Source organism: Camellia sinensis, chromosome 6, assembly GCF_055761805.1.
Source record: "Camellia sinensis isolate YWXY chromosome 6, ASM5576180v1, whole genome shotgun sequence".
In the NCBI taxonomy this organism is placed as follows: Eukaryota; Viridiplantae; Streptophyta; class Magnoliopsida; order Ericales; family Theaceae; genus Camellia; species Camellia sinensis.
Window position 1 is genome coordinate 122,355,157 of NC_138966.1, and position 15,269 is coordinate 122,370,425.

The window sequence follows — 15,269 nt, forward strand, 5'->3', positions numbered from 1 at the left end:
CTGGGGGTAACAATACCGTGGCCAATAGGCATGTGGCCTTTGCCTAGGGGTAACAATACCATGGCCAATATGCACGTGGCCCTTGCCCGGGGGTAACAATACCGTGGCCAATATGCACGTGGCCCTCGCCCAGGGGTAACAATATTGTGGCTTATATTCACGTGGTCCTTACACAGGAGTAACAATATTGTGGCTTATATTCACGTGGTCCTCACCCAGGGGTAACAATATTGTGGCTTATATTCACGTGGCCTTTGCCCGGGAGTAACAATACCGAGGCTTATATTCACGTAGCCCTTGCCTGGGGGTAACAATACCATGGCTACTTGCGCCCAAGACGTGGACCGTTATGGTCGTCGGTACAGACTATACATGTGGGTTTCAAGACCAAGTTGATTTGATAACTAATGGGTGTACCACGTATAATCTTATGCAAAATATGAATATGAATATGAACATGTATTTGAATCTATTTCCGATTTGAAACCTGAATATGTATAAGACTTTGTTTCCGATAAGAATATGCTTATGATATAATAAGAATATGTTTCTGATATAAGCTCTGATTTCTGACCCTGTGTTGGACATCATTCATTAAAAACCCTTTACTTTGTTATTATTCACAGGGCTCCAGCTCACTGTATTATTTTATGTATGTAGGTGATCAGGCGTGTGACTAGTCCTAGAGCTACTGCCTGGATTCTTCTTTCTGTCAGCCAACCTATATGCCTCCCGTGGAGGTTCCAGACGTGTCTAGCGTTTATGGCTAAGTGCATAAAGTTTAAGCCTTGTCTTCTTGTTTGGTCAAACAAGTTTTCGTTTATTTTGTAAATAGGGCCAAGTCCCTTTTTGTTTAGTCTGTATGTATATGATGTCGCAAGGATGATGTATAGATATGTATATAAAAGTTGAAAATTTTTCTGTCTCATATAAGTCTGCACAGCTCAATGAATGTTGTATATTTGTTATTTGCTTCCGCTAGCCCCTATTATTATATTAATCTGTCTCAGAGGCCTTCAGTAATCTCAGAATTACTGGCCGGTTACGATGTTGAACCCATAGGGGCGGGTTTGGATCGTGACAGCTACCTGAACAAACGATCATAGAGTTGTAATCAAATGTTTGCATGAAAACATCTTTAGTCGTTTTGGGTTTCCTAGAGCCATAATAAGTGATCAGGGTACACAATTTTGTAACCGGTTCTTTGAGTCGGTAGTTAAGAAATACTCTATCACTCATAAAGTTGGCACTCCATACCACCCTCAGACTAGCGGCTAAGTGGAAGTCTCAAATAGGGAGGTAAAGCACATAATAGAGAAAACGGTGAGGCCAGATAGGAAAGATTGGTCACAACGATTGATTGATGCATTATGGGCTTACCGTACTGCTTATAAGACACCTATTGGGATGTCACCATATAGGGCGGTGTTTGGCAAAGCTTGCTATCGCCCGGTTGAACTTGAGCACCGAGCATTGTGGGCCATAAAGAAGTTTAACTTCGATATGGCCGCGGCTGGGCTCAACCGAAAATTGTAACTCAATGAGTTGGAGGAAATTCGGAATGATACATATGAGAGTTCGGGAATTTTTAAAGCTTGGACTAAAGAATTCCATGACAAGCACATTAATAGAAAATCTTTTAAACTCGGCCAAAAAGTGTGGCTTTTTAACTCAAAATTGAGACTCTTTCCTGGTAAGCTTAGATCAAGATGGGATGGTCTCTTTGTGGTTGTTGAGGTGTTTATTCATGGCGCCATTGAGGTGCAAGATCCAAAGACCGGCCACACTTTCAAAGTGAATGGCCAAAGACTGAAGCCATATATAGAGGGGATTGGGAATAGAAAAATGATTGAGTCTATCGCTTTGATGGACCCTTTTTACTATGATTGATAGATTGATTTCTTGTTCTCTTTTCTTTCCCTTCTATTCTATTATTTTTTTATTTGTTCTCGTTGTGCTTTATTTGCGTCTAGGAGACTTTAAATCCTCTAAAGGTGTAATTCCTTTGGTGTTAGCGATGCTCGAACGGCATCTGACGGTCTGGCATAGCCACCTAACCGTGTTTGTAGTGAATTCCTAGAAGACCAACTGAGACGGTGGAAACTAGAGTTCGAATGGCAAAGCCTAGAACACAAAGATTTGGAATTTCTGAGACGAGAGTCTGGTTTAAATACCCAGGGGTGTGGAGATTGCTTCAAAACTACCCTGGCTTGAACTCTATATGGCAGCCCCATAGGTTGAGGTAGCTTTATGCGCCTCGATTTTGGATACCGAATCAATCTAGTCTGTCACCCTGTTGGAGAATAGGGAAAGTTACACACACTGTTAGGGAGAAAAGTAGTACCCGTGTTTTTTGCGTGAAAATTATATCCTTGTTAGGCATTCCGATATTTTCTAAAGTGCCATATTTATTTCGGATGTTAAACGAAGGTAGAAATGGTTTAGCATGCTTTAGATTGTACTCGGTTCTTAATTTCTTGTCTTTAATCTTTCAAATATATATATATATATATATACATATAGTTATATTAAAAAAAATGTGTTGTTTTTGGTAAGTGTTGTTTTTGGTCTCTGAAAAAAAAAGTCCCGCACGTGTGGCACAAAATTTCATTCCTCAATTGCGTACTACATTAATTTCAGGTGCGCGCGGAGGTGTGTCAATCAAGCCGCATGTGCGGCTTGGGCCCCGCACATGCGGAAGCCGCACGTGCGGAACGTCATTCTTACCAAAAAAAAAAAAACAAGTGAGGAAATCGCCGCACGTGCGGCGTGTTTCCCGCAGGTGCGGGAAATTTTGTGATCTGCACACCGCACACTGCTTTATATGCAGATGCGTGGCCTTGGTGTAGTGCACGTCCGCACGTGCGTGGAGAAATCCCGTACGTGCGTGACGACGATCATTAAAAAAAATAAAAATTAGATTTTGTTTTGTTTTGTTATTATTATTATTTTAATTTATTTACTTATTTCAAAAAAAAAATTCAGAATTTTTTTGTTTTGTTTTATTATTATTATTATTTTAATTTATTTATTTACTTCAAAAAAAATAATAATAATAAAATAAAATAAATACTTTTAAAAATAAAAAGAAAAAAAAAGTGTACAAATTTTATTTCTTTATTTATTCTTGTTTCCTTATTTTATATACATATTAATATATATATATATATAAACAAAAATCTGATTTCTTTGTTTAACTTCTGTTATTTATTTTATTCTATTTATTTTATTTTATTTTGTTAAAAACAAAAATAAAAATTGACCTCAACAAAACCTAACCCACTCTCTCAACCACTCACATTCACAGATTTCTCTCCCTCTCTCTCTCTCTCTCTCTCTCTCTCTCTCATAACCCCACAAACCCACCATCACCATCTTCTTCTTCCTTTTTCTTCCCTTTTCTTCTTCTTCCTTCTTCTTCACCATCATCTCATCGCCGACATCACTATTTCCTCTCCGTTCGACGAATCTCCGGCGACCACCATTTTTTCCGACGAATCTCTATTCTTTTTCTCTCTTTCTCCATTTTTTTTCAAGGTAAATTTTACTTTTTGTTTAGATTTGTGGGTGTAGAAGAAGAGAAGTAGAATTTTGATTCTAATTTTTGTTCAAATCTTGATCTATGTTTCATACTAAAAAAATAAAAATAAAAAAAATTCGGGCAGCAAGAAGATGACAGCCGCACGTGCGGCCCACTCCGGCGCACGTGCGGTCCCTCTCTGAAAAAAAAAAATAGTTGTTTTTACTTGTTTTTTTTTTTCTAATTTATTTTAGTTCGTAGGTTGTCCATTTATTTATTTAGCTATTTAGTTGTTTGTTTATTTAGTTATTTATTTATTTCATCAGTTGTTACTCACATAACATGCTTAGGTGTCTAGTTGATTTTATTTTAGGTTTCATATATTGTAAATTAAAAAAAATATAAATAAATAAAAATAAAAATTTAATTCCTAGCTTTTCTAATTCATTGTATTTTCTAGCTATTTATTTAGTTGTTTAGATGTAGTTTATTATCTTAGAATTCCTTGTTAGTTTAATTTAATACTTGTTAAAATGTTAATATGTAAGTTTAAATTATTCTTTTTCATTTTGTAAAAAAAAAATGGTGCGAATTGCATGTGGTACGTCAGTGGGCAAACTTGTGCTTTAACATTTTATTTGATTCACATGCTGGTTTCACAGGTATATGTGTTTATTGTTGATGTGTGTAGGACATGAGTCGACGTATTTTCGCTCGAGCCTCCAAAAAGGCTAGAGATTCATCCTCTTCGGCACCACCGCCGCCATCGTCACCATCGTCCTCACCACCACCATCGGGTGACTTGTCACGGCCGGAGAGGGCTTCACGCCCGCTTCACAAGCTCACACAGTTCAACATTTCATATTTTCAGCATGACCTCGCCACTTCTTAGGCTGTTGAGTAGCTCCAACTCCGGCAGCAGTTAGGCTTTTGCACTGTGATAGCGCCAACTTATCCTCGTCTGGTACAGCTTTTCTACCAGAACCTGTATGAGTCACCCACCGAGCACGGGCTGTTGTCCACTATTGATGGCCATCTCGTCAACATCACCGAATCCATGATTATTGACGCGTTAGGGTTCTTCTCCAAGCCGGAATACCAGCCATTCTCGAAAGTTGAGGATCAACAACCCATACATAGCCTCATCCAGCAATACTTCCCGGGGGCCCACAGTGACACCAGTTTCACATGCTTGCAGCGAAGCAAGCTGTCTGGCTGCTTGCTATTCATTGATTCCGTGGTCCATAAGAATGCCCTTCCACTTGGGCATCGAGCTGAGCACTGCTTGGAGTTTGTTCGGGTTTTATACGGTTATCAGCATGGCTATTAGGTTCCGTTTGCGAACATTATCTTGAACCATATGTGAAAATTTCTACGGAAGGTAGTTTGGCCGCAACCTATGCAGAACTTGACTTGGCCGCTACCATTTTCCAACTTGCTGACACTTGTCTTCGAATTGAATGGCCTCCTCATGGATTCGAATGAGGAGATTGATAGAGCTTGTCCGATTTTCGGCCAGCAGGAATGGCAGCATAGCAACTCTCGCATCCCATAGCAAGTTGGTGCCCCGGTTGATAAGGCCCAGGACCCTGCCTACAACCAACCACCTCATCTTACCCCCTTGTGCCTCCTCAAGGGGACCCATTCTACATGACTCGCGAGGAGTACTTACAGCTTCAACACTCTGTGGATCAGGTCCACAGTATTCTTCGTGATCACCACTAGAGTCTCATGGGGTTGCGCACTGATTTTCAGGCGTATCGAGACTATTCTCAAGCGGCCTTCGACCAGCTACACGCCGACCAACACGACATTCAGCAGTCAGTTGCATCACTGCAAACTGACTTTTATACGTATTAAGAGTCAAGCCAGCAGCGTTTCGATCAGCTCGGCTAGCGGGTTCAGGATGAAGCCTTTGAGACGCGATCTTTGATAAACACCTTGTTTGCCTAGCATTTTCCACCACCACCGCTGTCGGATTCTCCTAGTACCGGCCTGTATTTTGTTTTGTCTCTTTTCTTTTTATTTTTTTTCTTTTTATTTTCCTTTTCTTCAAAAAAAAAAAAAAGTGTGTGTCTGTTACTCTATGCCTACCTGGATGTGCACCTACAATTTCTGGTAATATTCTCTTCTTTCTCTTTACTTTTCCATTGAGGACAATGTCATATTCAAGTTGGGAGATAAGGGTTATATTTTCTTTTGTGCATTTCTATTTGGCTCATAATTCATGCTTATACCTGTTTCACTTGATTGCATTACTTCACTTGATGTGACTTGTTGCTAGTAGAGTGATGATATTTGCATATGTTAATTGGAGAGCATAGTACACTTGTATGGAAAGGGTTTATTGGGTAGATACTTACATGCGATGTTTGCATGAGGAGAGTTGTTTGTGTTTGTGGTATTAGTACACTTATCATGAGTATGCCTTAATTCACATGAACACACTATCATAGCGGTTATCTTTTTATTATAATCCCTAGTGTACATCATTGATAGTAGCTAGGGTTGCAGAAAAAAATAAATGAGGAGCCAAGATTCTTAAAAAAAAAAAAAAAACTTGACTTGTTTGAGTTCGTAGCCTTTTTAACTCGAGTTATTAAGCCCGTAGGGATGTCTTTACACCTAGTGCCCTAAAACCATCTGGTTTGGGAGTCATTGGCCTAATACTTGCTACATGGGTTGATTAGAAAGCCTAATGGATCAGAACATTGCACAGTCATTTAAAAAAAATAAATAATTGAGAATCTTGGCTGCAACAGTTTAGTTTTTCTGTATATTTTGGGTGTTATTACGAGTTACGCTGGGCTATTATAGTGGACAATTAACTAATATGGAGATTGCACTTTACACCGAGGGTACTCATGATTTGTCTACTAGCATGCACAAGTACAAGGGACTTTACTTTTGTATTAACTGAATTGTGGTTTTGACTTAATAGGTTCCTTCATACTTGTTCACTGTGCCTTTAATGACTCATTATGTCTTAATATCACACTGTAGTGGCACATAAGTTGATTGTTAGGTGGAGTAGTGTGGTCAATTATTGTCAGGTATATATGAATATGTTAATGTTTGTGGGTATCATTTCTAGAAATCCTCACGAGACTTTACTCGTCCATTTGGGGTAACTTTGTGGTTTAAAGGCTTGTTGCATATACTAAATGCAACCGTTTTCCCACGAAAGAGGAAATAGCTAAATTTTGTTTTATTTTATTTTATTTTTATTACTTGCTTGAGGACTAACAAGTTGTAAGTTGGGGGATGTGATTAAGGCCGAATTGTGCAACATTGAGGCCGTTAATTAGGATCTCTTAACTTTACTTGCTCGTCAAACTGTATACTTTATATGTGTTTAATGTCAATCAGGTTGTACATAGTCGGAGCATAAAATGGGCAAAAAGACAAAATTTGGAGCGAAAACAGATTCCCGCACGTGCGTTGACTTTCCAACACGTGCGTTGACTTTTCTGGGAAAAAGTGCCCAATGTTTTAAACCTGTTTGGAAGATAGCAGAAGTATAAATAGGCAAGAAAAATGCTAGATTAGGGTTCTAAAATTTTTGGCAAGAAAAGAGAGGCTAGGGTTTCAAGAGGTGATTCTTTCCATAAAGCTTGAATGACACTTCCATGGGGTCTTCTTCCTCATCTTCTTCCTCTTCCCACTCCTTCATGAGTAGCTAATCGTCTTTTCTAGGATTTTTGATGAAACCCTAGCCATGTAATTAGGTTTTTTTTTTTTTTTTGATTTTCAATTATGTAAAAGTTTGAACAATTGTATGGTGTTTTAGAAGTTCATACATATATATATTCCATTATTTCTTCAAATATTCGGCTTTCTGTGATTGTTGAATGTTATCCATACAAGAGTTTTCTATTCTTTCACATTCAAGGTATGAGACGAACCATACTTTGAGAAACGAGTCGTATTACTACCTTAGTTTAGAGTGAATGATTCGTATTACTTGAGATGGTTCGTGCTCGTACATTGAATGTGATAATTTTCTTGTTAAATACTTTGAACTTGTAGTTGCGAAGCATTATTCTGTTCAAACCATAGTATAATTGTTTTCAATTTGAAACCCTATTTATATAACTAGTGGTGGAATCATTGCCCTGGGGTTTTCCCCAAATCAGTAAATCCAATTTTATTTATAATTGATAATTTAATTACTTAGTTTAATTTATTTGTTATTAAATTAGGTTATGAACAATCAATCTTTTTATCAAAATTAATTTAGGAATTTAACAATTAAATTAGTTTAATTTCACAATTGTTCCTGTGGATCGATACTTGGACTTACCATTATTCTGAAAGAATTTAGTATAGTTTTGTGTTTAATTTTAGTGTGTTCAACGACCCATCAAGTACCTTTTGAATAGCTTCGATGAACTTGACAATGGATGCACTTCTCTAATAAGAACCAAATAAGAGACTAACAAAAGAAGATAAGAAAAATTTTCTTTGATATAAAAAACCATCTCCAACTTTTTATCTCAAAACATCATCTCATTTTCCATTACAAAACCTTCCTAAAAACAACCTACTAAGTTGGAGGAGAAAGCTAACCCTCTATTTATATTAGTAGGGAAGAGCCTTAGCCATAAAGGCTAACATCAATAGGGTTATCAAATGTCATCAACTCTAGCCATTAAGGTTAGAGTTACAAAGGTTCAAAACTCTAAAACCATTATATAAATCATAATGTGTATATAATATATAAGTTTTGAGAATTAAACTAGATGGGTTGCACCATGGATACGGGGTGTTGGGTTACAACCCGATCAAAGCCCAATCTCAAACATATGTACAAACTAAGCCCAACATAGCTCGACCCAAAGCTTAAGACTAGGTCAAAATCCAAGTCTAAGACCAAACCCAGCACACACACACAACTACAAGTCTAGACGCAGTCCAAACGAAAACTAAGTCCAAATCTAAACCTAACTTTATTGATGTCCACTTTATGTGAAAATTCTCATTCACAACTCAATGGTTTCAGCTCATTATTTTTGTATTGCAATCTTCTTACTTAAGAGAATACCAAAACCACTCAGACCCACCTTAACTGGTGGTTGAATCCCACTTTAATTTCGAATTAAAGTTGCCGAAAACCCATTATTTTCCAACATATTTTAGAGACAATGACAAAAAATAATCTTAAGGTTTTAGTCTTGTAACAAAATAAATCATGATTTTTTTATTTTGTCAATTTAAACTATAATTTTTTGATTTATTTTTAATGTAAACTATTTGCCTATTTTCGTTAAGTAAAATTGATAGAAGAAAATATTTTAGTCATTAAATTTAATGTAGATATAAATAAATAAAATATCTAAAATATCATTTTCATTGAGTTTCATGATTGAAATATTTATTTTTCTATTGATTTTACTTAATCAAAATAGTTTAATAATTTAAATTGAAAAGAAATCAAAATTTACGATTTAAAAATTTAGAACTATTTAGTTGGAATGGTCAAATTCTGATATTGTTTTTTGAATAATTTACTCAATATTTTATGTTTTAGGTTTATCTAAATTACGTATATTTAAAATTAACTAAGACATAAAATTTTTGATTAAAAATAAAAAAATATGATTAAAAAAACTCAAAAATTAAATTACAAATTACAACTGTTCCAAACTTTTTGCCAAAAAAAAAAAAAAAAAAAACTGTTCCAAACTTGGGCACAAGCGTTCCATCCACAATCTAGTAGTGACATATCATCACTTCCAGCTTGTTTCCCACAAGGAAGATTACAGCATTTCTTTCCCGAATAGGATTATAAACGAACCTAAACAAGTCCAAATAGTTAATTATTTAAATTTGATTTTATAACTTTAACAAGTTTTAAAATTTATTTAAATTTGATTTGTAAAATTTTTGAGTAGTTTTTAAACAAATTTTTATCAAGTCAAGCTCGAATAATTTGATATTTTATATAATTTTAAGCTTAATAACAAAGCCAAATGAGCAATTGATTGTTCTATTTAGATTTAAAAATTTTAATAAAATTTAAAATATATTTAAATTTAATTTATTTGTTTAACTAACCGAGCTTTTAACAATCTAATATTAGTTGAGCTCTAGTTGTTTCCCTACCCCGAAGACAATGACAAATTCCGAGAAAAGAAAATTAAAAAGCGGAATTGCAAAAAAATAATATCAGCACAAAATAATTTTAATGTCACGAAATTATAATTAATTTATATATTAATATGGTGTTTGATAAAATTAAAAACTGAAGATTGAAAATTGAATGTTAAATTTTTAAGCTAAAATATTGTTTGATAAATATTTTATTGAATTAAAAATAAATTGTTTAATATGTATAAGATTAAATTTAAAATTTATTATTTTTAAATTGTATATTTTAATTTTTTTTATTGTGATGGTAGTGGTAGTTGTAGCGGTAGTGGTATGATGATGGTGATGGTGGTGGTGGTAGTAGTGGCAACAATGGTAGTGGTAGCAATAAAAATGGTAGTGATAGTAAAATGATGGTAATATTAATGACAACAATGACAATTGTGATAAATGTGATAGTAGTAATAGTGATGGTGATAGTGATGATAGTAATAGCGATGGTAGTAGTGGTAATGGCATGATGGTTAGTAGTAGCGATAGTGGCAGTGGAGGTGATGCCATGGTGGTGGTGGTTGTGATAGCAGTAGTGATAGTAGCGGTAGCGTTAGTGGTGGTGATAATAGTGATAGCAGTGGTAGTAATGATGGTGACGATAGTGGTTGTGAGTTTATAATAATGTATATCGATACTTATATTTAGTATTTATAAATTTAGTTAGAATTAAGTAAGTTTTATATTATTTATTTTTTTTTTAAATTTTAAACGACATTTTAAGAAACATTTAAATTTGTAAATGATATTAATTATGATTATTAAACAGACTTATTGATTATCACTTAATGCATTCAATTTTAAATGCCAAATCATGTTATCAAACACCTCTATATTAATGTAAAAAAATGCAACAGGTCTTAAATTTCCTACTAAATAAATGAACAAAAGTCTTACCTTAGGTGTGGGGTCCACAAAATTACGGACCCCAAACTCATATAAGCCATTTAGTCATTTATTTAATAGAAAATTTAGTACCCCTAACACTACTCTATTATTTAAATCTTGTATTTTATGATTTTGTAATTATTTTAAATTTGTACCCATTTTTTTTTTACCCCAAATTGAAAATAGACGCGAACTATGCTCTAACCTTTTTCTCATGTCTTGATTATTAGTTACTCTTTCTTTCCAATCTTTATGACAGAAATAGCAAAATGGGTTATGGGTATATTCCCATTTGGTTTCTGATTCCTTTCGCAGATTTATCAAATCTATGTTGCAAAAATTAAAATCTTGTAATAATCTATGTAAGTCCGTAAACCTTTTTGTTTTGGAAATTTATCTCCTCTCATTAATTGCTTCTTGTTTCTTCAAATCTAGTTTGATATTTATCGATCTATTCTAAATGGGTAACTAGATTTTGTTTTCAGGTAAACTTTCTCGATCTGTTTGTAGTCTTTTTACTCTTTTTAATGTTTTTCTTGTTGCCGTTGTTGTGGTTGATTGAAAATACTGATTTTCCCCCTCTTTCTCTGTGGAATTTGAATTTTTTAGCAGAGTATAGAATACCCATTTCTTAAATTGTTAGAATTCTGCAGTTATACTGACTTGTGATCGAATTCAGGGTGATCTGGGTTTGTGGGTGTTGTTTGGATGGTCTGAAAATTCTCTTTAATTGACAGTTTCAGTTAGGTCATAAGTTTAATTGCATAAAATATATATGGGTTTTGTAGTTTTGTTTGAGCTATCAACAGTTAGGGTTTTTTTCTTCATTTCTTTTGTTTCTTGAGCTTTGTGTACCTAAAACTATAAAAAAAAAAAAAAAAAAAACTTGGTTCCTGGGTTGTACTGGTAATGGATTACGGCCAAGAATCCGGGTTTTCTGGTGGAAATGTAGTTCAGGTACTTACTGGACCACAGAGCAATGGTGTGGGTGAGAATTGGGGTTCGGGGTCTGCCGACCAGGCGGTTTGGGCAAGTGAAGATGATTATAGGGTTTGGAATAGGGAAGCTTCTGTTGATACTACTTCCAATTCGGATTACGATGGAAGGCAATTGCAAACTAGGTCTGGTAGTGAACCCCCAAATAAGAAATCAAGAAACTCCCAATCTGGTGATAGTCGATCGAAAGCAATTGGAAAGATGTTTTTCAAAACCAAATTGTGTTGCAAATTCCGAGCGGGGACTTGCCCATATATCACCAACTGCAATTTTGCGCATAGTATTGAAGAACTTCGGAGACCACCTCCTAATTGGCAAGAGATTGTGGCGGCCCACGAGGAGGAGCGAGGTGTATCGTCTGAGCCAAGAGAGGAGTTCCAAATTCCATCACTCGGGTCATCTGGTTTTAGTGGGGAGACTCAGAGGTCATATAAAGGGCGACATTGCAAGAAATTTTATACTGAGGAGGGCTGCCCATATGGAGATAATTGCACGTTTCTTCATGATGAGCAGTCGAAAGATCGAGAGAGTGTGGCAATAAGTTTGGGTCCTGGGAGTGGTGGGGGATATGGGGGAAGTGCGAGTGCGACTGCAAGTGGATCAAATTCAAATGTGAAGCCTTCGAATTGGAAAACGAGGATTTGTAACAAGTGGGAGATGACAGGGTATTGCCCATTTGGAAATAAGTGTCATTTTGCTCATGGGTCTCAAGGTATGATTTCATCCACAACTTTCTATTTCAAATTCAAAGTAAAAAAAAATTTGTTCAAGAGAGGAGAGACTCTGTGATCCATCACTTGGTGAATATATATTCGAAATAATGGTTTTTTTCTCTTTTGTGCTATTTTTGAATTCTCAATTTTGACGCATTTAGTTTAGTTTAGTGACTTAGCTCTATGTTAATGATGTTGAATACCAAAATATGCCAAACTACAAATGGCATCAGATGATCTGATTTCTTTCGACTGACGTAGGTGTTTGGCTCCGACTTTTAAGCTGGCTTTAATTTATGTTTTTTTTTTTTTTTAGTGATTTATTTATTTATTTTTTAAATTTGGTCATCTTAAAAAAAATAAACTTTTTAGGGGCTTCTAGAAACAAAGCTAATTTCTTGGTCTTTTTCATATGGCTTTTTTGTTTTTAGTGGATTTTTTTTTTCAAATTTGTTCCATCTTTTGTTTATTTATAATTTCTAGGTGTTTCTAGTTGGGAAGCACCGAAAAAGTAAAATACAAAATGGACAAAAAAAATTTAAGAAAAAGTTCATGAAAGACAGAGCTGCCAAAAAAGCGAAGAAAAAAGTCCACAACCATTCGATACCTATTTGAAGGCAAATTTTTCACCTTCCACGTATGCAAAGAAAAAAGCAACTTCTCCATCTTTATTTGCTTTAAATGTGCAGAAGAGCAATAACAAACAAAATGTGAATGCCTAAGGAAGAGAGAATTTGTACGCTGAGGACAGACAACTCATTTTATTTACCTTCCTTCACTTCTATATAGAAGACAAACCACCATAGAGAAAACAAATTCATGCATTTTTTAGATGTGGCTGATAATGAGTACATGCATGAGAAACGTTTGTTGTATGAAGCATATACCTTTTTTTTTGTGTATGAAGGTTGTATGAAGCATATATACATACTGATAGAACTACATCCTGCACTTAAAATTATACTGATTTTATAACGAGTGAATCTAAATATGAACCAAGTGGATCTGTGTATGCATGCCTTCACATGCTCATGTCCACTTAAATGTCTATATGTGCGGCATGTGTGTGGTATAGAGGTGTTTTGGGCATAATCGTTGACATGCATGGGTGTTTCAAGGTGTTACAGAAAGTGTACACACTGGCTTGTTCATGTAGCATTTGGATTGTATCTTAAGGAGTAAAGGATGAATCTTCTCAACACAAGGCATACACTTTGTGAAGTAACGCATGGGCCTCATCAGTCAAATACCGACCTCATTGAAAATTAATAGAGAGCTCAATCCTTTTAAAGTTACCAAGCTACAACCATGGGCTAAAAGCCCAAAACTCCTCTATAATACAAGATGATAGTCCAATTTATGTAATTTAGTACTTGATTGCTTATTTGCTATTATTATACCTGAACATAAGTTAGCATGCCATTTAGCTTTGTCTCCTTGCTATACTTTTCATAAAACAAAAGAACTTCATCTTGTTATACATATCATAGGTTTACTTTTCTGTAAGTGCATGCTTCCTTGTTCATCTCTCATCATTTTTTGGCTAGTTAAAGCATGTGCCCCTATTAGATCACCAATTGTCCCAAAAAGTTTAGGTTGTCTAGAAATAGGCCCGATGATGTATATCAAGCTATTCAACACTCTCCCTTACGTGCGATCCCATCTTGTATGTAGTTTAAGTTGATAGAAAATGGACCCAATAATATATATCCAGCTATTCAATACTATCCATGACATGTAATCTGGTCTTGCACTTAGAGATGCAAACATACATACATAGAGAGAAGAATGAATGCAAACAAAAGAAGGAATTCAAACGAGGACTACATGCAAATAGGGAGAGACTTGAATCTAATACCTCTCCCAACCTGAGATCGCTTTGATACCATGTTAGATCACCAATTGTCCCAAAAGGTTAAGTTGTTAGGAAATAGACTCAACAATGTATATCAAGCTATTCAACATAGACCCTACAATTTTAAAGCATTGTTCTCACTTCTCATGGTGGTGTTTACTTCATCTTGTTGGCTTGTCTTTCATGTTCCTTTTTCTGAGTTTGGCCTCAGATTTCATGAAATCAAGCATATGGCATACTAATTTTGTTATTGGTGATACCTTAATAAAAAATTTGGTAGAAGTTTTGTCGATGTAGTCATTACTTTTATTAATCAATAGTGAAATTTATTATTTGTCTCAGAATTGCATCGTTATGGTGGGGAACTTATGGAGACAGAAACTAGAGATTCTTCCTTCGCTCCTCCAGATGTAAAGCTGGGGGCAGTGCCTTCGAGAACTCTGGCTGATACTATAGTTGCGTCTGTCACTTCAGCTCCTCATTCAGACGGTTATCATATTGGAGTTCCGTCACAGAGATTGTCCAATGTAATCCAGAGGACAGGTCAGAGACCCCACCAGAAGTGGAAGGGTCCGGATAAAATTAGTAGAATATATGGTGATTGGATCGATGACTTTGAGTAAATTCTTCACCGGCATATATTGAATTCCCATGAAAGAAGTTTCGCCCAGAAGGTAGAATGATTTGGCGCTTTTGGAAACAGTACTTCTCTTGCCCTATCTCTTAGATTAAGTGAAGATTTGCTATTGCTCTTGTTTTTAAAGTTCCCAGGTGACAAGGCTTGTAGAATCTCAAGCACATGTATGAATTTACAAGCTTTTTTCTTTCATGTTTGTAGGTTCGGTAACTTATGTAATCTTTCTTTTGCTCTGTTCATTCCCTCTTTCTATTGGGAAGGCTCATCTTGGTTTTAATATAATCCGAGTTTGTGCTTAAATCTCACCGCTTATGTGTTTAAATTGAAATTATGAGACCTGTCATTACTTGTTACCTTCAAAATTTTGCAATTTGTGAGGTATAGAGTTCTATGTGATGTGCGAGGCAAAGGAAACTTTATTATTTGCATCAATGCATGAAGGTTGATTAGAGAATGATGCTCTTTGATGATATCAGAAACTGGGTGGATTATATTGGATCTTCCATGAGACAAATTTTG

General features: G+C 35.4%; 1 protein-coding gene across 1 annotated transcript; it reads left to right on the plus strand.

Annotated features, from left to right (window-relative positions):
• Window positions 1-10,685: 10,685 nt before the first annotated feature.
• Window positions 10,686-15,050, plus strand: LOC114315623 (zinc finger CCCH domain-containing protein 12). The gene is made up of 2 exons (XM_028262232.2): window positions 10,686-12,257; window positions 14,456-15,050. Exons 1-2 carry the CDS (start codon window positions 11,459-11,461, stop codon window positions 14,734-14,736), a joined length of 1,080 nt encoding a protein of 359 aa, XP_028118033.1. The 5' UTR covers window positions 10,686-11,458; the 3' UTR covers window positions 14,737-15,050.
• Window positions 15,051-15,269: the final 219 nt, after the last annotated feature.

Bases quoted from the DNA above. Each gene is read 5' to 3' on its own strand.
- LOC114315623 (XM_028262232.2), top strand. From the start codon at position 11,459: ATGGATTACGGCCAAGAATCCGGGTTTTCTGGTGGAAATGTAGTTCAG. The intron at 12,258-14,455 runs GTATGATTTCAT...TATTTGTCTCAG, and splicing joins TTTTGCTCATGGGTCTCAAG to AATTGCATCGTTATGGTGGG.